Source organism: Oncorhynchus keta, chromosome 17, assembly GCF_023373465.1.
Source record: "Oncorhynchus keta strain PuntledgeMale-10-30-2019 chromosome 17, Oket_V2, whole genome shotgun sequence".
NCBI lineage: Eukaryota > Metazoa > Chordata > Actinopteri > Salmoniformes > Salmonidae > Oncorhynchus > Oncorhynchus keta.
Window position 1 is genome coordinate 56,255,002 of NC_068437.1, and position 23,484 is coordinate 56,278,485.

A 23,484-nucleotide genomic window follows, 5' to 3' on the forward strand; every position below is an offset into this window, starting at 1 on the left:
AGCAGGAAGAGGAACTGCCAGCAGGAAGAGCCAGCAGGAAGAGGAACTGCCAGCAGGAAGAGGAACTGCCAGCAGGAAGAGGAGGCCAGCAGGAAGAGGAACTGCCAGCAGGAAGAGGAACTGCCAGCAGGAAGAGGAACTGCCAGCAGGAAGAGGAACTGCCAGCAGGAAGAGGAACTGCCAGCAGGAAGAGGAACTGCCAGCAGGAAGAGGAACTGCCAGCAGGAAGAGGAACTGCCAGCAGGAAGAGGAACTGCCAGCAGGAAGAGGAACTGCCAGCAGGAAGAGGAAGCAGGAAGAGGAACTGCCAGCAGGAAGAGGAACTGCCAGCAGGAAGAGGAACTGCCAGCAGGAAGAGGAACTGCCAGCAGGAAGAGGAGCTGCCAGCAGGAAGAGGAACTGCCAGCAGGAAGAGGAACTGCCAGCAGGAAGAGGAACTGCCAGCAGGAAGAGGAGCTGCCAGCAGGAAGAGGAACTGCCAGCAGGAAGAGGAACTGCCAGCAGGAAGAGGAACTGCCAGCAGGAAGAGGAACTGCCAGCAGGAAGAGGAACTGCCAGCAGGAAGAGGAACTGCCAGCAGGAAGAGGAACTGCCAGCAGGAAGAGGAACTGCCAGCAGGAAGAGGAACTGCCAGCAGGAAGAGGAAGCAGGAAGAGGAACTGCCAGCAGGAAGAGGAACTGCCAGCAGGAAGAGGAACTGCCAGCAGGAAGAGGAACTGCCAGCAGGAAGAGGAACTGCCAGCAGGAAGAGGAGCTGCCAGCAGGAAGAGGAACTGCCAGCAGGAAGAGGAACTGCCTAGCAGGAAGAGGAACTGCCAGCAGGAAGAGGAACTGCCAGCAGGAAGAAGAGGAACTGCCAGCAGGAAGAGGAGCTGCCAGCAGGAAGAGGAACTGCCAGCAGGAAGAGGAACTGCCAGCAGGAAGAGGAACTGCCAGCAGGAAGAGGAACTGCCAGGAAGAGGAACTGCCAGCAGGAAGAGGAACTGCCAGCAGGAAGAGGAACTGCCAGCAGGAAGAGGAACTGCCAGCAGGAAGAGGAACTGCCAGGAACTGCCAGCAGGAAGAGGAACTGCCAGCAGGAAGAGGAACTGCCAGCAGGAAGAGGAACTGCCAGCAGGAAGAGGAACTGCCAGCAGGAAGAGGAAGAGGAACTGCCAGCAGGAAGAGGAGCTGCCAGCAGGAAGAGGAACTGCCAGCAGGAAGAGGAACTGCCAGCAGGAAGAGGAACTGCCAGCAGGAAGAGGAACTGCCAGCAGGAAGAGGAACTGCCAGCAGGAAGAGGAACTGCCAGCAGGAAGAGGAACTGCCAGCAGGAAGAGGAACTGCCAGCAGGAAGAGGAACTGCCAGCAGGAAGAGGAACTGCCAGCAGGAAGAGGAACTGCCAGCAGGAAGAGGAACAGCAGGAAGAGGAGCTGCCAGCAGGAAGAGGAACTGCCAGCAGGAAGAGGAACTGCCAGCAGGAAGAGGCAGGAAGAGGAACTGCCAGCAGGAAGAGGAACTGCCAGCAGGAAGAGGAACTGCCAGCAGGAAGAGGAACTGCCAGCAGGAAGAGGAACTGCCAGCAGGAAGAGGAACTGCCAGCAGGAAGAGGAACTGCCAGCAGGAAGAGGAACTGCCAGCAGGAAGAGGAACTGCCAGCAGGAAGAGGAACTGCCAGCAGGAAGAGGAACTGCCAGCAGGAAGAGGAACTGCCAGCAGGAAGAGGAACTGCCAGCAGGAAGAGGAGCTGCCAGCAGGAAGAGGAACTGCCAGCAGGAAGAGGAACTGCCAGCAGGAAGAGGAACTGCCAGCAGGAAGAGGAACTGCCAGCAGGAAGAGCCAGCAGGAAGAGGAACTGCCAGCAGGAAGAGGAACAGGAAGAGGAACTGCCAGCAGGAAGAGGAAGCAGGAAGAGGAGCTGCCAGCAGGAAGAGCAGGAAGAGGAACTGCCAGCAGGAAGAGGAAGGAACTGCCAGCAGGAAGAGGAACTGCCAGCAGGAAGAGGAACTGCCAGCAGGAAGAGGAGCTGCCAGCCAGCAGGAAGAGGAACTGCCAGCAGGAAGAGGAACTGCCAGCAGGAAGAGGAACTGCCAGCAGGAGGAGAGCAGGAAGAGGAACTGCCAGCAGGAAGAGGAACTGCCAGCAGGAAGAGGAACTGCCAGCAGAAGAGGAACTGAGCAGGAAGAGGAACTGCCAGCAGGAAGAGGAACTGCCAGCAGGAAGAGGAGCTGCCAGCAGGAAGAGGAACTGCCAGCAGGAAGAGGAACTGCCAGCAGGAAGAGGAAGAGGAACTGCCAGCAGGAAGAGGAACTGCCAGCAGGAAGAGGAACTGCCAGCAGGAAGAGGAACTGCCAGCAGGAAGAGGAACTGCCAGCAGGAAGAGGAACTGCCAGCAGGAAGAGGAACTGCCAGCAGGAAGAGGAACTGCCAGCAGGAAGAGGAACTGCCAGCAGGAAGAGGAACTGCCAGCAGGAAGAGGAACTGCCAGCAGGAAGAGGAACTGCCAGCAGGAAGAGGAACTGCCAGCAGGAAGAGGAGCTGCCAGCAGGAAGAGGAACTGCCAGCAGGAAGAGGAACTGCCAGCAGGAAGAGGAGCAGGAAGAGGAACTGCCAGCAGGAAGAGGAACTGCCAGCAGGAAGAGGAACTGCCAGCAGGAAGAGGAACTGCCAGCAGGAAGAGGAACTGCCAGCAGGAAGAGGAACTGCCAGCAGGAAGAGGAACTGCCAGCAGGAAGAGGAGCTGCCAGCAGGAAGAGGAACTGCCAGCAGGAAGAGGAGCTGCCAGCAGGAAGAGGAAAGAGGAACTGCCAGCAGGAAGAGGAACTGCCAGCAGGAAGAGGAACTGCAGGGAAGAGGAACTGCCAGCAGGAAGAGGAACTGCCAGCAGGAAGAGGAACTGCCAGCAGGAAGAGGAACTGCCAGCAGGAAGAGGAACTGCAGGAAGAGGAACTGCCAGCAGGAAGAGGAACTGCCAGCAGGAAGAGGAACTGCCAGCAGGAAGAGGAAGCAGGAAGAGGAACTGCCAGCAGGAAGAACTGCCAGCAACTGCCAGCAGGAAGAGGAACTGCCAGCAGGAAGAGGAGCAGGAAGAGGAACTGCCAGCTGCCAGCAGGAAGAGGAACTGCCAGCTGCCAGCAGGAAGAGGAAGCAGGAAGAGGAACTGCCAGCAGGAAGAGGAACTGCCAGCAGGAAGAGGAACTGCCAGCAGGAAGAGGAACTGCCAGCAGGAAGAGGAACCCAGCAGGAAGAGGAACTGCCAGCAGGAAGAGGAACTGCCAGCAGGAAGAGGAACTGCCAGCAGGAAGAGGAACTGCCAGCAGGAAGAGGAACTGCCAGAGGAACTGCCAGCAGGAAGAGGAACTGCCAGCAGGAAGAGGAACTGCCAGCAGGAAGAGGAACTGCCAGCAGGAAGAGGAGCTGCCAGCAGGAAGAGGAGCTGCCAGCAGGAAGAGGAACTGCCAGCAGGAAGAGGAACTGCCAGCAGGAAGAGGAACTGCCAGCAGGAAGAGGAACTGCCAGCAGGAAGAGGAACTGCCAGCAGGAAGAGGAACTGCCAGCAGGAAGAGGAACTGCCAGCAGGAAGAGGAACTGCCAGCAGGAAGAGGAACTGCCAGCAGGAAGAGGAAGAGGAACTGCCAGCAGGAAGAGGAACTGCCAGCAGGAAGAGCAGGAAGAGGAACTGCCAGCAGGAAGAGGAACTGCCAGCAGGAAGAGGAACTGCCAGCAGGAAGAGGAACTGCCAGCAGGAAGAGGAACTGCCAGCAGGAAGAGGAACTGCCAGCAGGAAGAGGAACTGCCAGCAGGAAGAGGAACTGCCAGCAGGAAGAGGAACTGCCAGCAGGAAGAGGAACTGCCAGCAGGAAGAGGAACTGCCAGCAGGAAACTGAGCAGGAACTGCCAGCAGAAAGAGGAACTGCCAGCAGGAAGAGGAACTGCCAGCAGGAAGAGGAACTGCCAGCAGGAAGAGGAACTGCCAGCAGGAAGAGGAACTGCCAGCAGGAAGAGGAACTGCCAGCAGGAAGAGGAACTGCCAGCAGGAAGAGGAACTGCCAGCAGGAAGAGGAACTGCCAGCAGGAAGAGGAGCTGCCAGCAGGAAGAGGAACTGCCAGCAGGAAGAGGAACTGCCAGCAGGGAAGAGGAACTGCCAGCAGGAAGAGGAACTGCCAGCAGGAAGAGGAACTGCCAGCAGGAAGAGGAACTGCCAGCAGGAAGAGGAACTGCCAGCAGGAAGAGGAACTGCCTAGCAGGAAGAGGAACTGCCAGCAGGAAGAGGAACTGCCAGCAGGAAGAGGAACTGCCAGCAGGAAGAGGAGCTGCCAGCAGGAAGAGGAACTGCCAGCAGGAAGAGGAACTGCCAGCAGGAAGAGGAACTGCCAGCAGGAAGAGGAACTGCCAGCAGGAAGAGGAACTGCCAGCAGGAAGAGGAGCTGCCAGCAGGAAGAGGAACTGCCAGCAGGAAGAGGAACTGCCAGCAGGAAGAGGAACTGCCAGCAGGAAGAGGAACTGCCAGCAGGAAGAGGAACTGCCAGCAGGAAGAGGAACTGCCAGCAGGAAGAGGAACTGCCAGCAGGAAGAGGAACTGCCAGCAGGAGGAACTGCCAGGGAACTGCCAGCAGGAAGAGGAACTGCCAGCAGGAAGAGGAACTGCCAGCAGGAAGAGGAACCTGAAGAGGAACTGCCAGCAGGAAGAGGAGCTGCCAGCAGGAAGAGGAACTGCCAGCAGGAAGAGGAACTGCCAGCAGGAAGAGGAACTGCCAGCAGGAAGAGGAGCTGCCAGCAGGAAGAGGAACTGCCAGCAGGAAGAGGAACTGCCAGAACTGCCAGCAGGAAGAACTGGCAGGAAGAGGAACTGCCAGCAGGAAGAGGAACTGCCAGCAGGAAGAGGAGCGGCCAGCAGGAAGAGGAACTGCCAGCAGGAAGAGGAACTGCCAGCAGGAAGAGGAACTGCCAGCAGGAAGAGGAGCTGCCAGCAGGAAGAGGAACTGCCAGCAGGAAGAGGAACTGCCAGCAGGAAGAGGAACTGCCAGCAGGAAGAGGAGCCAGCAGGAAGAGGAACTGCCAGCAGGAAGAGGAACTGCCAGCAGGAAGAGGAACTGCCAGCAGGAAGAGGACCTGCCAGCAGAAAGAGGAACTGCCAGCAGGAAGAGGAGCTGCCAGCAGGAAGAAGAGCTGCCAGCAGGAAGAGGAACTGCCAGCAGGAAGAGGAACTGCCAGCAGGAAGAGGAACTGCCAGCAGGAAGAGGAGCTGCCAGCAGGAAGAGGAACTGCCAGCAGGAAGAGGAGCTGCCAGCAGGAAGAGGAGCTGCCAGCAAGAAGAGGAGCTGCCAGCAGGAAGAGGAACTGCCAGCAGGAAGAGGAGCTGCCAGCAGGAAGAGGAGCTGCCAGCAGGAAGAGGAGCTGCAGGAAGTCAACAACACTTTATGAGATGCAGGAGATGACAGGAAGAGGAACTCAGCTTGCCAGCAGGAAGAGGAACTGCCAGCACGCAGGAAGAGGAACTCCAGCAGGAAGAGGAGCTGCCAGCAGGAAGAGGAGCTGCCAGCAGGAAGAGGAACTGCAGCAGGAAGAGGAGCTGCCAGCAGGAAGAGGATTCCTGCCAGCAGGAAGAGGAACTGCCAGCAGGAAGAGGAACTTAACACTTGTGTGTGTATCAGGTAGTCGTTGTGAAATTGTTAGATTGCTTGTTAGATATTACTGCACGGTCGGAACTAGAAGCACAAGCATTTCCCTACACTCGCATTAACATCTGCTAACCATGTACATGTGACCAATTACATTTGATTTGATCATTATGCCAACACCTGTCTTGTGAAGCTATGTAGAGAGATTATGCATAATGTTACATTGTATAATGTGTCCTCTCCAAGGAGACACAGTACATTGTATAATGTTTCCTTTCCAAATCCCTCAAGACTTCAAATCTCTTTCCATTGACATTTGAAAAGTACAACAGCTGCTGGTACCTCCCTCTCCAACCAAGGTGTATGAACAGAGGTACGCACTTACAAATGTACTCTTGTCACTGTCAAAATGTTACATCAAGTTTGTATGTAAGGTATGGCAACCAATAAAACAAACGTTACACGCTTTCTTTGATCGGATCAGGCTTTATTGACATCATTAGCATAGCTATCATTTATAAATAGGAATGTTTACAAACATTGGTACAAATGATGTGTTGAGTCCAATAAGTGATATCTTGCCATGTACGTAATGATGGGTTGCCAGGTGTGCGTAATGATGGGTTGCCAGGTGTACGTAATGATGGGTTGCCAGGTGTACGTAATGATGTGTTGATTCCAATAAGTGATATCTTGCCATGTACCTCTCTTTGCCAAACAGCAGATGGCCTCACACACCGTCTGCCCTGGTACACCTACTGAGACCCAGCAGGGGCTGCTGGGTTGCCAGGTGTACGTAATGATGGGTTGAGTCCAATAAGTGATATCTTGCCATGTACGTAATGATGGGTTGCCAGGTGTACGTAATGATGTGTTGAGTCCAATAAGTGATATCTTGCCATGTACGTAATGATGGGTTGCCAGGTGTACGTAATGATGTGTTGAGTCCAATAAGTGATATCTTGCCATGTACGTAATGATGGGTTGCCAGGTGTACGTAATGATGGGTTGCCAGGTGTGCGTAATGATGGGTTGCCAGGTGTACGTAATGATGTGTTGATTCCAATAAGTGATATCTTGCCATGTACGTAATGATGGGTTGCCAGGTGTAATGATGGGTTGCCAGGTGTGCGTAATGATGGGTTGCCAGGTGTGCGTAATGATGGGTTGGCCATGTACCTGCAGATGGGTTGCCAGGTGTACGTAATGATGGGTTGCCAGGTGTGCGTAATGATGGGTTGCCAGGTGTGCGTAATGATAGATTGCCAGGTGTGCGTAATGATGGATTGCCAGGTGTGCGTAATGATGGATTGCCAGGTGTGATGGATTGCCAGGTGTACGTAATGATGGGTTGCCAGGTGTACGTAATGATGGATTGCCAGGTGTACGTAATGATGGATTGCCATGTGTGCATAATGATGGGAACTATGTGTGTGTAATGATGGGTTGCCATGTGTGCGTAATGATGGGTTGCCAGGTGTGCGTAATGATGGATTGCCAGGTGTGCGTAATGATGGATTGCCAGGTGTGGGTAATGACGGGTTGCCATGTGTGGGTAATGACGGGTTGCCATGTGTGGGTAATGACGGGTTGCCATGTGTGCGTAATGACGGGTTGCCATGTGTGGGTAATGACGGGTTGCCATGTGTGGGTAATGACGGGTTGCCATGTGTGGGTAATGACGGGTTGCCATGTGTGGGTAATGACGGGTTGCCATGTGTGGGTAATGACGGGTTGCCATGTGTGGGTAATGACGGGTTGCCATGTGTGGGTAATGACGGGTTGCCATGTGTGGGTAATGACGGGTTGCCATGTGTGGGTAATGACGGGTTGCCATGTGTGGGTAATGACGGGTTGCCATGTGTGGGTAATGACGGGTTGCCATGTGTGGGTAATGACGGGTTGCCATGTGTGGGTAATGACGGGTTGCCATGTGTGCGTAATGACGGGTTGCCATGTGTGCATAATGATGGATTGCCAGGTGTGCATAATGATGGGAACTATGTGTGCATAATGATGGGAACTATGTGTGTGTAATGATGGGTTGCCATGTGTGCATAAAGATGGGTTGCCAGGTGGGCATAATGACAGGTTGCCAGGTGTGCGTAATGACGGGTTGCCAGGTGTGCGTAATGACGGGTTGCCAGGTGTGCGTAATGACGGGTTGCCAGGTGTGCATAATGACGGGTTGCCAGGTGTGTGTAATGACGGGTTGCCAGGTGAGTGTAATGACGGGTTGCTATGTGTGTGTAAAGTTGCCAGAGCCGGTTGTTAGTAAACCGGCGATGTCGACCGTCAGAGCGGGAGTCAACGTGACAGCCAGGCTCCAAGGATCTCCCATTCTTTGTAGCACTGAATAGTTTCATCATCGTCCTTCTTCTTGATCCATCTGATCCATCAGAGGGTGTGGAGAGATCTCATATATTGCTTTCCCATTGCGTTCCCCCTAGTGTAGCAAACATGGGAATTAACTAACTATTTCCATCTGGGCTATTCTAATATTATCTTAAGTGTTACAGGATTGTCTATCAGGGTTGGGAGTCAAATCACTTAATTCAGGAAGTGAACTATACTGAACCAAAATATAAACGCAACGTGTAAAGTGTTGGTCCCACGTTTCATGAGCTGAAATAGAAGATCCCAGAAATTTTCCATACGCACAAAAAACGTATTTCTCTCAAATTTTGTTCACAAGTGTGTTTACATTGTTGTTAGTGAGCATTTCTCCTTTTCCAAGATAATTCATTCACCTGACAGGTGTGACATATCAAGAAGCTGTTTAAACAGCATGATCATTACACAGGTGCACCTTGCGCTGGGGACATTGAAAGACCACTCTAAAAAGTGCAATTTGTCACACAACACAATGCAACAGATGTCTCAAGTTTTGATAGAGTGTGCTATTGGCATGCCGACTGCAGGAATGTCCACCAGAGCTGTTGACAGAAGATGTTATATTATTTTCTCTACCACAAGCCGCCTCCAACTACGTTTTAGAGAATTTGGCAGTACGTACAACTGGCCTCACAACCACAGACCACGTGTAATCACGCCAATCCAGGACCTCCACATCCGGCTTCTTCACCTGCGGGTTCATCTGAGACCAGCCACCCGGACAGCTGATGAAACTGTGGGTTTACACAACCAAAGAATTTCTGCACAAACTGTCAGAAACCGTCTCAGGGAAGCTCATCTGCGTGCTCGTCATCCTCACCAGGGTCTTGACCTGACTGTAGTTCGGTGTCGTAAACCGACTTCAGTGGGCAAATGCTCAACTTCGATGGCCACTGGCACGCTGGGAGAAGTGTGCTCTTAACGGATGAATCCCGGGTTCAACTGTACGGGCGAGCAGTTTGCTGATGTCAACATTGTGAACAGAGAGCCCCATGGTGAGGTGTGTGCAGTGGGACCCCGACCCTGGTTACTGGACTGACCCCAATCCTGGTTACTCGACTGATCCCGACCCTGGTTACTGGACTGACCCCGACCCTGGTTACTGGACTGACCCCAACCCTGGTTACTGGACTGACCCCAACCCTGGTTACTGGGCTGACCCCAATCCTGGTTACTGGGCTGACCCCAATCCTGGTTACTGGACTGACCCCACTCCTGGTTACTGGACTGACCCCAATCCTGGTTACTGGACTGACCCCAACCCTGGTTACTGGACTGACCCCAACCCTGGTTACTGGACTGACCCCAATCCTGGTTACTGGACTGACCCCAACCCTGGTTACTGGACTGACCCCAATCCTGGTTACTGGACTGACCCCAATCCTGGTTACTGGACTGACCCCAATCCTGGTTACTGGACTGACCCCAATCCTGGTTACTAGGCTGACCCCAATCCTGGTTACTGGGCCGACCCCAACCATAGCTATTGGACTGACCCCGACCTTGGCTACTGGACCGACCGTACCCTGGTTACTGGACTGACCCGTAACCTGGTTGCTGGACCGACCACAAACTTAGCTACTGGACTGACCCCGACCCTTGTTATTTCTTACATTGTTACCCCAGGAAATCTTGAGTCTTGTTACATACAACCGGGAACAACTATTGGATATACCATCAATACGACAAGGAATACGACTTTCCCGAAGCGGATCCTTTGTTCAGACCATCACCCAGGGCAATGGATCTAATTCCAGAAGCCGATCCAAAACAACAGATGGGGCAGACAAAGCGGCCTCCTGGTCAGACTCCGTAGACGTTCACATCGCCCACCGCTCCCGAGTATACTACTAGCCAACGTCCAGTCTCTTGACAAGAAGGTAGACGAAATTCAAGGAAGGGTTGCCTTCCAGAGAGACATCAGAGATTGTAATATTCTCTGTTACACAGAAACATGGCTCTCTCGGGACATGTAGTCAAATCAAAGCAAATTTTATTTGTCACATACACATGGTTAGCAGATGTTAATGCGAGTGTAGCGAAAAGCTTGTGCTTCTAGTTCCCGACAAGTCGGAATCGGTTCAGCCACCGGGCTTCTCCAGCCACCGGGCTTCTCCATGCATTGTGCAAACAAAGATGAACACCTCTCGGGGAAGAGGAAGGGTGGGGGTGTATGCTTCATGATTAACGACTCATGGTGTAATCATAACATACAGGAACTCAAGTCCTTCTGCTCACCCAAACTAGCATTCCTTACAATCAAATGCCGGCCATTTTACCAACCAAGAGAATTCTCGTCAGTTATAGTCACAGCTGGTTTATATTCCCCCTCAAGCCCTAAAGGAACTTCACTGGACTTTATGTAAACAGGAAATCATATATCCTGAGGGTGCGTTTATTGTAGCTGGGGATTTTAACAAAGCACATTTTAGAACAAAGCTACCTAAATTCCATCATCATATTAATTGCACTAATACAGTGGATCACTGCTACTATAACTTCCGTGATGCATATAAAGCCCTCCCCCGCCCTCCCTTCGACAAATCCAACCACGACGCCATCTTGCCCCTACTGTTTTATAGGCATAAACTCAAACAGAATGTACCAGTGGCGAGAACCAGTCAACGCTGGTCTGACCAATCGGAAGCCAAGCTTCAAGATTGTTTAGATCATGTTGGAATATGTTCTGGTCAGCCTCAGAGAACAACATCGACCTATACGCTGACTTGTGAGTGAGTTTATAAAGAAGTGCACTGGAGATGTTGTACCGACTGTGACTATTAAAACCTACCCTAACCAGAAACCGTGGATGGATGGCGGCATTTGCGAAAAACTGAAAGTGCGAACCACCGCATTTAACAATGGAAATAGGTCTGAGAATATGGCTGAATATAAACTGTGTAGTTACTCCCTCCGCAAGGCAATCAAACAAGAGAAATGACAGTACAGGGACAAGGCGGAGTCGCAATTCAATGGCTCAGGCACGAGACGTATGTGGCAGGGTCTACAGGAAATTACAGACTACAAAAAGAAAACCAACCACGTCACGGACACCGACGTCACACTTCCAGACAAACTAAATACCTTCTTTGCCCGCTTTGAGGATAATACAGTGCCAACATCGCAGTCCGCTAACAAGGACTGTGGGCTCTCCTTCTCCGTGGCCGACGTGAGTAAAAGTTAAATGAGTTAACCCTCGCAAGGCTACTGGCCCAGACGGCATCCCTAGCTGTGTCCTCAGAGCATGTGAAGACCAGCTGGCTGGTGTGTTTACAGACATATTCAATCGCTCCCTATTCCAGTCTGTTGTCCCCACATGCTTCAAGATGGCTACCATTGTTCCTGTACTCAAGATGGCAAAGATAACTGAACTAAATGACTACCGCCCCGTAGCCCTCACTTCTGTCGTCGTGAAGTGCTTTTAGAGTAGTCAAGGATCATATCACCTCCACCTTACCGGCCACCCTAGACCCACGTCAGTTTGCATACCGCCCCAACAGGTCCACAGAGGACGCAATCACCATCACACTGCCCTATTCCATCTGGACAAAATTAATAACTATGTAAGAATGCTGTACATTGACTACAGGTCAGTATTCAAAACCATAGTACCCTCCATGCTCATCATCAAGCTGGAGGCCCTGGGTCTCAACCCCGTCCTGTGCAATTGGGTACTGGACTTTCTGACGGGCCGCCCCCAGGTGGTGCTTTTACACCTGCATTGTTTGCTGTTTGGGGTTTTAGGCTGGGTTTCTGTACAGCACTTTGAGATATCAGCTGATGTACGAAGGGCTATATAAATAAATTTGATTTGATTTGATTTTGGTGAAGGTAGGAAACAACATCTCCACTTCTCAGACACTCAACACTGGGGCCCCACAAGGGTGCGTGCCCAGCCCCCTCCTGTATTCCCTGTTCACCCACGACTGCGTGGCCATGCACACCTCCAACTCAATCATCAAGTTTGCAGATGACACAACAGTAGTGGGCTTGATTACCAACAACGACAAGACAGCCTACAGGGAGGAAGCAAGGGCACACGGAGTGTGGTGTCAGGAAAACAACCTTTCACTTAACGTCAACCAAACAAAGGAGATGATCATGGACTTCAGGAAACAGCAGAGGGAGCACCCCCTGTTCCACATCAAAGGGACAGCAGGTGGAACGTTTTAAGTTCCTCGGCATACACATCACAGACAAAGTGAAATGGTCCACCCACATAGACAGTGTGGTGAAGAAGGCACAACAGCGCCTCTTCAACCTCTGGAGACTGAAGAAATTTGGCTTGTCACCCAAAACCCTGACAAACTTTTACAGATGTATAATCGAGAGCATCCTGTCAGGCTGTATCACAGCCTGATACGGTTACTGCACCACCCTAAACCGCAAGGCTCTCCAGAGGGTGATGAGGTCTGTACAACGTATCAACGGGGCAAACTACCTGCGCTCCATGACACCTACAGCACCCGATGTCACAGGAAGGCCAAAAAGATCAAAGACAAAAGACAACTGCCTGTTCAACCACTATCCACTATCAGCATCAACAAAGCTGGGACCGAGAAGAACAGTATACTATCTCAAGACATCTTATAGGGCTCTGTCCACTCAGGTGACATATGGATGACTCCACTTTATATGCCACAAATAACAAATGTTGTTTAGAACACTGCCTTGTCCAGTGGTTTTATACCATCTATTGCACCTTGGTCTCTGTGCAGTCTGGACAACCACTGCCTATTCATTCAAACCACTATCAGGTAGTTGTTGGGGAGTTGTTGAGATTACTTGTTAGGTATTACACAGTAACAGCTGCATTTCGTCAAAGTCTGCTAACTGTCTTTGTGACCAAAAAATTGGATTAGATCTAGAACAGCATCCAAAAATGATTAGACAAAACCATAGACAATGGAACCACAAGGGTAGCTTTGCATCTGTTTGTCATGCCACACAATAGCTGTAGGAGTATCATGAAGAGAAAAGAACACTGAAGTATTTGGTTTTTAAATAACGTTAACCACTTTAAAATGCCTGGAGAAATTACAACACTGATAAAAGTTGCTCTGTAATAAAACCCCAAACAGCAGAATATAAAGTCAACATAACAGATCAGCTGCTGGTCATCAAATAACTGTCTCCAGTTCTCATATTTTAAACGGTCAGGCTGATTCTAATTCATTCTGGCGCTTGTGAGTATAAGGTCTAAAAGTTCTGTGAAATTGTTAGATTACATGTTAGATATTACTGTACGGTCTAACCTAGAAACACAAGCATTTCGCTACACTCGCATTAACATCTGCTAACCATGTGTATGTGACCAAATACATTTTGATTTATAGTATTACTGATTCTACAATGTTGGGTAAAAAAAAAATGGATTGTCCATTACCTCTGCAGTAGCCATATGATTACAATGATCCTGACAGAAGATGACTTCCTATTTACTGGTGACAGAATTTCGGGCCAATCGTAAATGGACATGATAAAGTCATCGTGATCTCTTCCCCCGTCTCCTGAGTATTCTGCATAGATTATTTAAATCCATACCCATTTTAAAAAACAAATTTGAATGACAAAGGTATCACATACCCTAAAACAATGTTTTATTGATAAAATGTAAATGTTATTGATAAATTGCTTATTGAGCAATGATAAGATGATATTTTAATATTCACATCTCAAAACACATTATCATTCACTTTTCACTTTGTTCCTGCAAAACACCTTACGCCAAACACATCTTACGACTGCCAGGCAAACCAGCGTTACAAGCAACACACACGCCAGCAAAGTCGCTATCACATCAACCGAGTGGTATACTATCCAGGACATCTTATAGGACTCTGTCCTCAGGTGACGAGCTCCTTTATGTCTCATAACAAACTCGATCCAGAACACTGCCTTGTCCAGTGGTTTAATGGGTTGGTCTCTGTGCAGTCTGGACAACCTCTGCATGTTCTCCCTGTAGGACGGTTCATGCAGCACAGCCTTCAAAGACTCCAGGAACACATTTCTGTCCATTGTGATGATATCCACCGTGTTAGCTGCCCCCCTCTCCTTCAACTTGGAGAGGTTGTCGGACTGGTCGAAGGCGAGAGGGAGGCCGACTACGGGGACACCGTGGTAGATGGCCTCCTGGACACCGTTGGATCCTCCATGGGCTACGAAGGCCCGGGTCTTGGGGTGTCCTAGGAGATCGTTCTGGGGAAGCCAGTCCACCAGTAGGGTGTTGTTACCCAGGGTAGAGGGTCTCTGTCCAGTATACCTGAGAATCACAAGAGAACCACAGTGGATATACATGGAAATCTGACACTTTTGCTTTGAAGTCTAGGCCCAGATAAAGTCCTGGACTAAAAGCATGCTCAATGGAGAATAACATTTGAAATAGTTTTTTCGTCCAGGACCAGGCCTTATTGTTTTTGGAAAACTGGCTCCATTTTACTCATAATTTGTCCAATCAATTAATTAAAGGATCTATCCATCCATCCATCCATACCTCCAGATGACCTTCTGAGGCAGCTGAGCGAAGGCGGCAGCGATTTCATCTGCGATATCTCCAGGAAGCTCTGCCACCAAAGTCCCCAGAGTCATCATAACAACCCCATGCTCGCTGGAACTCTGAACAAACTCCTCCAGGTCCTGTGGAAGAGGCTTGGAGGGCTTACACTGGAATCCACCAATGTAGACCATATTCGGCATGGTGGGTTTCGGAAATTCAAAGACAAAATCGCTTCTCATGAGCCAGATATCTGCTTCCTGGAAGAATGCGTTGTAATCCACGTCAGGGCCAAAGTAACGCTGGACTATCGGTTTGTAGTTGGGTTCTGTGATAGATGTCAATGTGTAACTCCCGAGTATGTAAGCTAAGACGTTGGTGACTCTCTGGAGGAAGGTCATCTTGTCTGTCAACTCTGTGGCTGTGTATGGGACGTAAGAGAGAGGCGACGGGGCGATGACCAAATGAGCTTCACCTTGAATGGTCCATCTGACATTGTAAACCAGAGGAAGGTGGAGGACGCGGGCTAAGATCGTCCCTCCACCAATCCCAGGATCTGTCAGAACCAAATCAAACTTAGCATCCTGGAGAGACTGGATCAACTTTCTGTCTTCAAGGACACGAGTGATCATTTCAACCATGTTCTTGTGGAACTCAAAAAAAGTCTCCTTCATTGATGACTGAAGCTTGAGTTCGGTCCAAAAACCTTTCCCCTGCTCCCTTTGAATCTTCAGATGTTTACTTAATATAAATTCACCAAAGAAGTTTTCATCGAAGCCACCAGTGTTGGGGACGGTAATGGTGGTGTAGTGGGGGGAATTCTCCTTGATGTACCAGCTGTTTGACGCTCGCACCACTGTGATGTCATGGCCTTTGGAATGCAACTCTTCGATGATGACTCTCATGTTGACCCAGTGGCTTCCATCCATTGGGTAGATTAATATTTTACCCCCATGGACAATATTGGACAGGGTGAAGAGCAATACGACCAATGAGATAAGGGTTGGTTGATACATCCTTCCGTCCATGGTGAAACCTTAATTAGATACAAGGAAGTAGATGTCAAACAATCAATCACAATAATTAACTAGCCGTCAGCTATAGTTTTTAGCACATTCTGCAACATCTGACAATTGTATAGGAATCAGAGAATTGAATTGTCTCTCTGGCCCTTTTTATAAAGTTGCGAAATGGGTTGTTATTCAACTAATCTACTAGGTAACCTAGCTAATGTATACTGTCATACCAATCCAATAGGGTCATATTCAGATGGACTCATAGTTGCACAAGATCATATCTGATACATCTGAACCAGACCTGGGTTCAAAAAACGATTTGATATAATTTTCAAATAGTTTAGCTGTGATTGAGATTTGCTGTGACAATGGGACCAGTAGAAACGTACAAAAAGCACAAACTTGGCATTCCAGGTGTAACAGTATAACTTTAGTCCGTCCCCTCGCCCATACCCGGGCGCGAACCAGGGACCCTCTGCACACATCGACAAGTCACCCACAAAGCATCGTTACCCATCGCTCCACAAAAGCCGCGGCCCTTCGCAGAGCAAAGGGGAACTACTACTTCAAGGTCTCAGAGCAAGTGACGTCACCGATTGAAACACTATTTAGCGCCGCTAACTAGCTAGCCGTTTCACATCCGTTACACAGGCACTCCAAAAGCAAACGCTTAAATTATTTAAAATATTTCAAATGGTGGTTAAACCCAGGTCTGATCTGGGAGAGGGTTTATGGTTATGCAACCTCATTGTTCAATCAGAATATTCTGACTGCTGCAGATCACATTAGGAAGCATAGAATGGGTTGTGGATGGGAGGAGCAGCTAGCTGTGTTGCTACCATGCCATGTTGTCATGGGTTGCTACCATGGTGTGTTGTCATGGGTTGCTACCATGGTGTGTTGTCATGGGTTGCTACCATGGTGTGTTGTCATGGGTTGCTACCATGGTGTGTTGTCATGTGTTGCTACCATGGTGTGTTGTCATGGGTTGCTACCATGGTGTGTTGTCATGGGTTGCTACCATGGTGTGTTGTCATGGGTTGCTACCATGGTGTGTTGTCATGGGTTGCTACCATGGTGTGTTGTCATGTTGTGTTGTTGTCTTAGGTCTCTCTTGATGAGTTATGTCCTATATTATTAATCCCAGCCACCATCCCCACAGGAGGCCTTTTGCCTTCTGGTAGGTCGTCATTGTAAATAAGAATGTGTTCTTAACTGACTTGCCTAGTTACATAAAAAAATATATATAAAAAATGAAAAGCCTTCTAGTCCCAGATCTATTTGTACAGTCTTGACAAGTCTGTTTGTTTGGTGTGACAATCACCATACACCCTTAGGGGGGAAAAAAGGTATCGATATCTCGAACCTAAAAGGGTTCTTTGGCTGTTCCCATAGAAGAACCCTTTGAAGAACCACTAGGTTCCAGGTAAAAACCTTTTTGGGTTCCATGTAGAACCCTTTCCACAGAGGGTCCAAAAAGGGTTCTCCTATGAGGGCACCCGAAGAACCCTATTGGAACCCTTTTTCTAAGTGTAGGAGTTGGCAAGGCAACACAAACAGACCTGGAACGAGGCTAAGAAGTAGCATCCATGGAGAAACTCATATTGCTTACTCCATCCTCAGAAATCCAGAACCGGTTTTGTGCAAGCGTTCCACTTCTTGTGCTCCTTGTCATTGTTTGGCATGACAAGGAGTGGTATCTTAGCACAGAGACTCGATTTCTCCAGGTTACACAGATCACATATCATTTTTCCAATTTGCTTTCCATCTTTGCACAATGAATTGCCTTTATGATGCAAACAGAATGCCTCCTCCTCCCCCCTCTACACACACACATAATAAGTACTTAAACAAGTCACATAATAAATTGCATGGACTCACTCTGTGTGCAATAATAGTGTTTAACATGATTTGTGAATGACCACCTCATCTCTGTACCCCACACGCACACAATTATCTGTAAGGTCCTGTAGTCGGGCAGTGAATTTCAAACACAGATTCAACAACAAAGACCAGGGAGGTTTTCCAATGTCTAATAAAGAAGGGCCCCTATTGGTAGATGGGTTATAAAAAAATATAACTTAAAAAACCAATCTTTTTTTTAGAAGCTGACATTGAATATCAGTTTGAGCATCACCTCTGGTGAAATTATTCATTACACTTTAGATGGTGTATCAATACACCGTGTCACTACAAAGATACAGGCGTCCTTCCTAACTCAGTTGCCGGAGAGGAAGGAAACCACTCAGGGATTTCAACATGAGGCCAATGGTGACCATAAAACAGTTACAGTTTAATGGCTGTGATAGGATAGAACACTGAGGATGGATCAACAACATTGTAGTTACTCCACAATAGAGCCTAAATGACAGAATGAAAAGAAGGAAGCCTGTATAGAATAAACACATTCTAAAACATGCATCATGTTTGCAACAAGGCACTAAAGTAAAACCACAAAAATATGTGGCAAATTAACTTTATGTCCTGAATACAAAGCGTTATGTTTGTGGCAAATCCAACACAACCTATCACTGAGTACCACTCTTCATATTTTCAAGCATGGTGGTGGCTGAATCATGTTATGGGTATGCTTGTCATCGGCAAGAACTAGGGAGTTAAAGATAAAAAGAAATGGAAAAGAACTAAGCACAGGCAGAATCCTAAAGGAAAACCTGGTTCAGTCAGCTTTCCAACAGACATTGGGAGACAAATTTACCAAGAAACCAATGAATGTTCCTGGGTGGCCAAGATACAGTTTTGACTTAAATCTGCTTGAAGAATCTATGGTAAGACCTGAAAATGGTAATCTAGCAATGATCAACAAGAAATTTGACAGAGCTTGAAGAATTTAGAAAATAGATAAATGGGCAAATTTTGCACCATCCAGGCGTGGAAAGCTCTTAGAGATGTACCCAGAAAGACTCACAGCTGTAATCACTGCAAAAGGTGTTTCTACAAAGTATTGACTCAGGGGTGTGAATACTTATGTAAATAAGTTATTTCTGTATTGCACTTTCAATAAATGTGCAAACATTTCAAAACACATGTTCAGGCTGTAACACAACAAAATGTGGAATAAGTCAAGGGGTATGAATACTTTCTGAAGGCACTGTAACTTACTAACTAACCACTAACTACCAACAAACTATCTGAACGAATTAAACTAAATGTTTAAATAACCATTGTTACCATAAAAAATAAAGCCTTTATAAACCCTTAAATGTACAGTGTTCTCACTGATAGATTACCTACCAAAACCAGCCAAGTCCACAAGCAACTTTAAAATCCAATTCAGTGTTAGTTTGTCCAACTGCCCAGACAACTAGTTCAAATTCATTCACATCTCACTGAAAGGCAGTCCAGTAGGGTTGTGTCCCCTGATTGTTGGTATCAGACATGTGACATAAAGGTAAGTTATAGGTTCCTCCTCACTACTACAACCGCGCCTTGTTAAACGCAAAACGACTTGGGGAGTCTGGAGGTTTTACACAATCTCTGTGTGACCAGTGGCAAATCGTACCAAGTGGACTGTTTTTAACCATCGTCTAATACATTACGTGTGTGTGTGTGTGTGTAACACTGCATTCCAGAACTTGTTTGAACTTGGTTTGTGTCCCAAATTGTACCCTTTTCCCTATATAGTGCACTACTTCTGACCAAGGCTCTGGTTAAAAGCTGTACACTGTCTATATAGGGGAAAGGGTGCCATTTGGAACATAAACCATGTTCAAAGTTCAAACAATTTCTGCAACCGTTTTTATTTTGTGTGTGTTTTTTTTGTTGCATGAGACTCATACGCTTGCTCAAGTGAAAATGTTCAGTCCCACAATTTGCAACAAGCATGCATATATGCATATCAGTTCCACACATTAAGAAATGTCTCTCTTCGCCATTGGTAGCAATTGTAAGGTGACAGATAGCCAAGCGGTTAGAGAGGCAAGCCATCAACTGGAAACTTGCCTGTTTCGAATCCAGGATCTGATGAGGGAAAAAAAATAATTTTGTTGCGTCTTGGGTTAAAAGAGGAAGTAACCTTTGGGCTGACCTTGTGTGTTGCAATTGACCAATAAAATAATCTTCATCTGTTAGATAACATAGCCAAGGGGCATTGCACGCACCATCGTTGAACTGGGTTGAAACACAAGAGTAGTAGAGGAAAGGTGAGTGCCCAGGAAAAATAATTACGACATGTGACCATGACTGTGCTATGCCCTGTATTACCATATTACGTCTCAATGACGCCTTAGAGAGGGTACAGAATGCAGTGCACACACTTTGCATTACTGTATACTACATTGCAAATAGTGTAAGACAAGGATTGTGAAGGCGATACAACTAAAAAGTCAGAATAGTTTGCCATTATTTAATAGTGAAAAGAGGGGCATTGTTAATAGTGACGCCTTTAAAGCAATAGTATAGTACGTGAACTCTCAAATTCTCTCTCTCTTTCTCTGATTAGCTATGAATCATTTTACTGTGTGTGTCTCATTCTCAATATTCACCCACAGAGGATAAATTGATAGACGAGATCTCTGAAGTCTACATGGAAATGGTTCAAAAGCAACAAAATTGAAGTTTTGGAATGGCCTAGTCAATGTCCAGACCCCCGTAATAATGGCGCCGAAGGGAATGGCTGCCGTTTTACAGGCTCCAAACCAACTGTGCTATTTTGTTTGTTTTTACGCATAGTTTGTAACTTATTTTGTACACAATGTTGCTGCTACCGTCTCTTATGACCGAAAAGAGCTTCTGGACTTCAGAACAGAGATTACTCACCGCAAACTAGACATTTCTTTAATGAGTCCGATGCAAAGGATATACTGCTTCTCCGAGACCAGGCCCAAATCCCCGTCATTCGCCTGAAGAAAATACAGAAATACTGGGGGGCGTAGATCGGGGTGCCTTGTGAAAATTTGTCGGCAAGTGGGTAACCCGCCTCTACCACCCCTTCTATTAGCCAACGTGCAATCACTGGAAAATAAACTGCATGATCTCCGTTCAAGATTATCCTACCAACAGGACATTGAAAAATGTAGGATCTTATGTTTCACCGAGACACGGATAATATAGAGCTGGCTTGGTTTTCCGTGCATCGGCAGGACAGAACAGCTACGTCTGGTGAGACGAGGGCTGGGGGTATGTGTCTATTTGTCAATAAAAGCTGGTGAGCGATGTCTAATATTAAAGAAGTCTTGAGGTATTGCTGTAAACCACACTATCTACCAAGAGACTACATCCACTACCGACATAAACAATTCCCTTGACTCACCTGTATACCCGTACCTTCTGTATATAGCCTTGTTATTATTTTTACTTTAGTTAATTCAGTATATTTTCTTAACAATGCAGTTTTAAGAAAATAGAGTTAAGGGATTATAAGTAAGCATTTCATGGTAAGGTCTACACCGGATTTTGATTTGATCCCAAGTTTTGGCAGGACTTGAAAACCCACAAATGTCGCTGAGTTACACCAGTTCTGCATGGAGGAATGGACCAAAATTCCTCCACAGTGATGTGAGACTGATCAACATACACCACCCCCCGACCGTGGCCCCCAATTCACATGACTATGGAGGGACTTAATGGAGAAGCTCAGCCTCACTTCCGGGTACCAGCCTCAGTCCAACTGGCAGGTGGAGAGGATGAACCAGGAGCTGGGGAGGTTCCTGAGGAGTCACTGTCAGGACCTGCAGAGTGAGTGGGCACGATTCCTACCATGGGCAGAGTACGCCCAGAACTTGCTGCGTCACTCTTCTACTGGATTAACACCCTTCCAGCGTGCTCTGGGTTTTCAGCCCCGTGGACCCCGGGCCAGACCGACAAGCCGTGGACCCCTGGCCAGACCGACAAGCCGTGGACCCCGGGCCAGACCGACCAGCCTGCGGTTGATGAGTGGTTCCGGCACGCAGAAGAAGTGTGGAGCGACGCTCATGAGAGACTCCAGCGCACCGCCCATCGTCAAAAGGAACAGGCAGGCCGCCACGCAGTATTCCACCCGGGGAATTGAGTCTGGCTCTCTGCCGGCAACCTCCTTGTCCTCAGGGTCACCTCCCTGGTCGGCGTCTGTGAGGGGGGACGGGCGTGCCTACTGTCACGCCTCCCCTCTGGCACACGACGTCGCCGGTCCTGGGAATCATCATTACACACACCTGGCATCCTTCCTTACTCTCACCTGCAGATCATCATGATTCACACCTGGACTCCATTACCTTCATCATTACCTCCCCTTTATATGTCCCTTATGGAATTTCAGTGTACTTCCTTAATTGACTGAACTTAAAAATGGAATTGACTCCAACCTGCTGGGAAGATAATATTCAACCAGACACTGCATTTCCAATTGGACAATATTCAAGTTGGATCAATTCTAGCCTGGTTTCAGAAGTGCTTCTGCTGTCCTGCCAATTCCTATCATAATGACCTAAAAGAAGCTAACAGATCTGGGACCAGGCTAGATCCACTACAGCATGTTAAACGAAACATCAAAAAAGAAAAGTGTAAAATAGAAGAAATGACACATTTGTAAACTTACCTTTGATCCGGATACAGAAGCAGGAGGCAGACAGTCCGGTATCTCATAACGACGACATAGACAGGCGATCCCCACACAAGTGTTGTAAAGGTTCAATGGACCATCGAAATCAACAAATCAGAATTGACTTGAAACAAGTTATTCTGAAGAATAAGGCTAGACCTAAAGAGTTAAAAGCGGAAATGAGAAAAAGTTAAAAGTACCAACAATAAAGGTAACGGATTCTGTATCACAGGACCCAGGAACCTGATGTGTTCAGAGACACTTATAGATGGGTTATATAGATGGGCCGGTTCATATTCACTAACACCTGACAGTTCTGGGTCGCATCGGAATATGAGAAATCGGTCATTCTTAATCCAGCATGGATTTATCCTTGCAGAGTAATAGGTTTTGGGTGACATTATCACTTAAAAAACATTTACATTTTTTTTTTAAATGCAAAACTCAAATTATATTAGCTACATACTAAATAAAATAGACATTGTCATTACCTGACCATTAATAATGAGGCTAGAATGAGAAGGAACATGGCAGAAACCTAACAATGAGGCGTCACACAAATCAAATCAAATGTATTTATAAAGCCCTTCGTACATCAGCTGATATCTCAAAGTGCTGTACAGAAACCCAGCCTAAAAACCCAAACAGCAAGCAATGCAGGTGTAGAAGCACGGTGGCTAGGAAAAACTCCCTAGAAAGGCCAAAACCTACACAACCAACTGATTGATCATATGGTGTTCAATCTAGTAGCATAAATGACAAACACAGCATTTATTACGATACAATTTTTAAAAACTTCAGCAACCAAAGCAAATGATCTGCTCCTACTTTCGTACAGAGAAAGTACAGTGTTTTTTATGCATCATACAGGAAGTCCCTTTTAGGGTCATATTTGGATTATACTTTAATCAATGAATTGACAACTAGCCTGGTCGCAGATCAATTTGTGCTCTTGCATATTCTAAGATCAGTTTGGCACGACAATGAGTTGGTATGATAGAAGACTGGCAGTCCCAGATGTCGGAGTACTACAGACACTCAGAACCAATGAATGGACAACTAGCAAGCTATCCCTGGTTCCTTTTAGTTTTTAACCATTTACTTTCAATAGATGTACTCGTCGTCGTTGCTTTGCCCTGTTGTATTTGGATGTTAAATTCATCTCTGTGTTTCTGGGTCCTGGGGACCCAAGCGGGTGAACTATTTAGTTTTCACCCTATCAGATAAGATTGGGAAACATTTGCATCTATCCCAAATGGCATCTGTGTGTTAATCTATAGCCCTCATTTACAAAGTACAAAACTGTATTATTATGAGCAGCTGTTTGAGCACAAGCTGTAAAACGTTAAACAGTGCCCCCTGTTGGCTGGGAAGGAATACTATTATCAACCCACAATTTTTTTTTGTCATGATGACGTCAAGCCCCAATCTCCAACCCTGACTG

At 47.7% G+C, this 23,484-nt stretch overlaps 1 protein-coding gene and 1 long non-coding RNA gene across 8 annotated transcripts; one reads left to right on the forward strand and one right to left on the reverse strand.

The window, feature by feature from the left end:
- Nucleotides 1–6,259: 6,259 nt before the first annotated feature.
- On the forward strand, nt 6,260–10,704 carry LOC127908381 (uncharacterized). 6 transcript variants are annotated; one of them, XR_008067059.1, is made up of 4 exons: nt 6,260–6,392; nt 6,594–6,708; nt 6,800–6,847; nt 6,937–10,704. It is a non-coding gene; the product is annotated as an uncharacterized LOC127908381 (long non-coding RNA). The 6 variants fall into 6 exon arrangements; XR_008067057.1 differs by having other exon boundaries at nt 6,301–6,708; nt 6,937–7,773; nt 7,822–10,704; XR_008067060.1 differs by having other exon boundaries at nt 6,301–6,708; nt 6,937–7,749; nt 7,822–10,704.
- A 2,870-nt stretch (nt 10,705–13,574) lies between these two features.
- Nucleotides 13,575–19,656, reverse strand: LOC118375418 (UDP-glucuronosyltransferase 2C1-like). 2 transcript variants are annotated; one of them, XM_035761975.2, is made up of 3 exons: nt 19,466–19,656; nt 14,490–15,525; nt 13,575–14,258 (listed from the first exon to the last, which is right to left on the reverse strand). In XM_035761975.2, exons 2-3 carry the CDS (start codon nt 15,515–15,517, stop codon nt 13,685–13,687), a joined length of 1,602 nt encoding a protein of 533 aa, XP_035617868.1. In that variant the 5' UTR covers nt 15,518–15,525; nt 19,466–19,656; the 3' UTR covers nt 13,575–13,684. The 2 variants fall into 2 exon arrangements, with proteins under 2 accessions (XP_035617868.1, XP_035617867.1); XM_035761974.2 differs by lacking the exon at nt 19,466–19,656 and adding an exon at nt 18,758–19,036.
- Nucleotides 19,657–23,484: the final 3,828 nt, after the last annotated feature.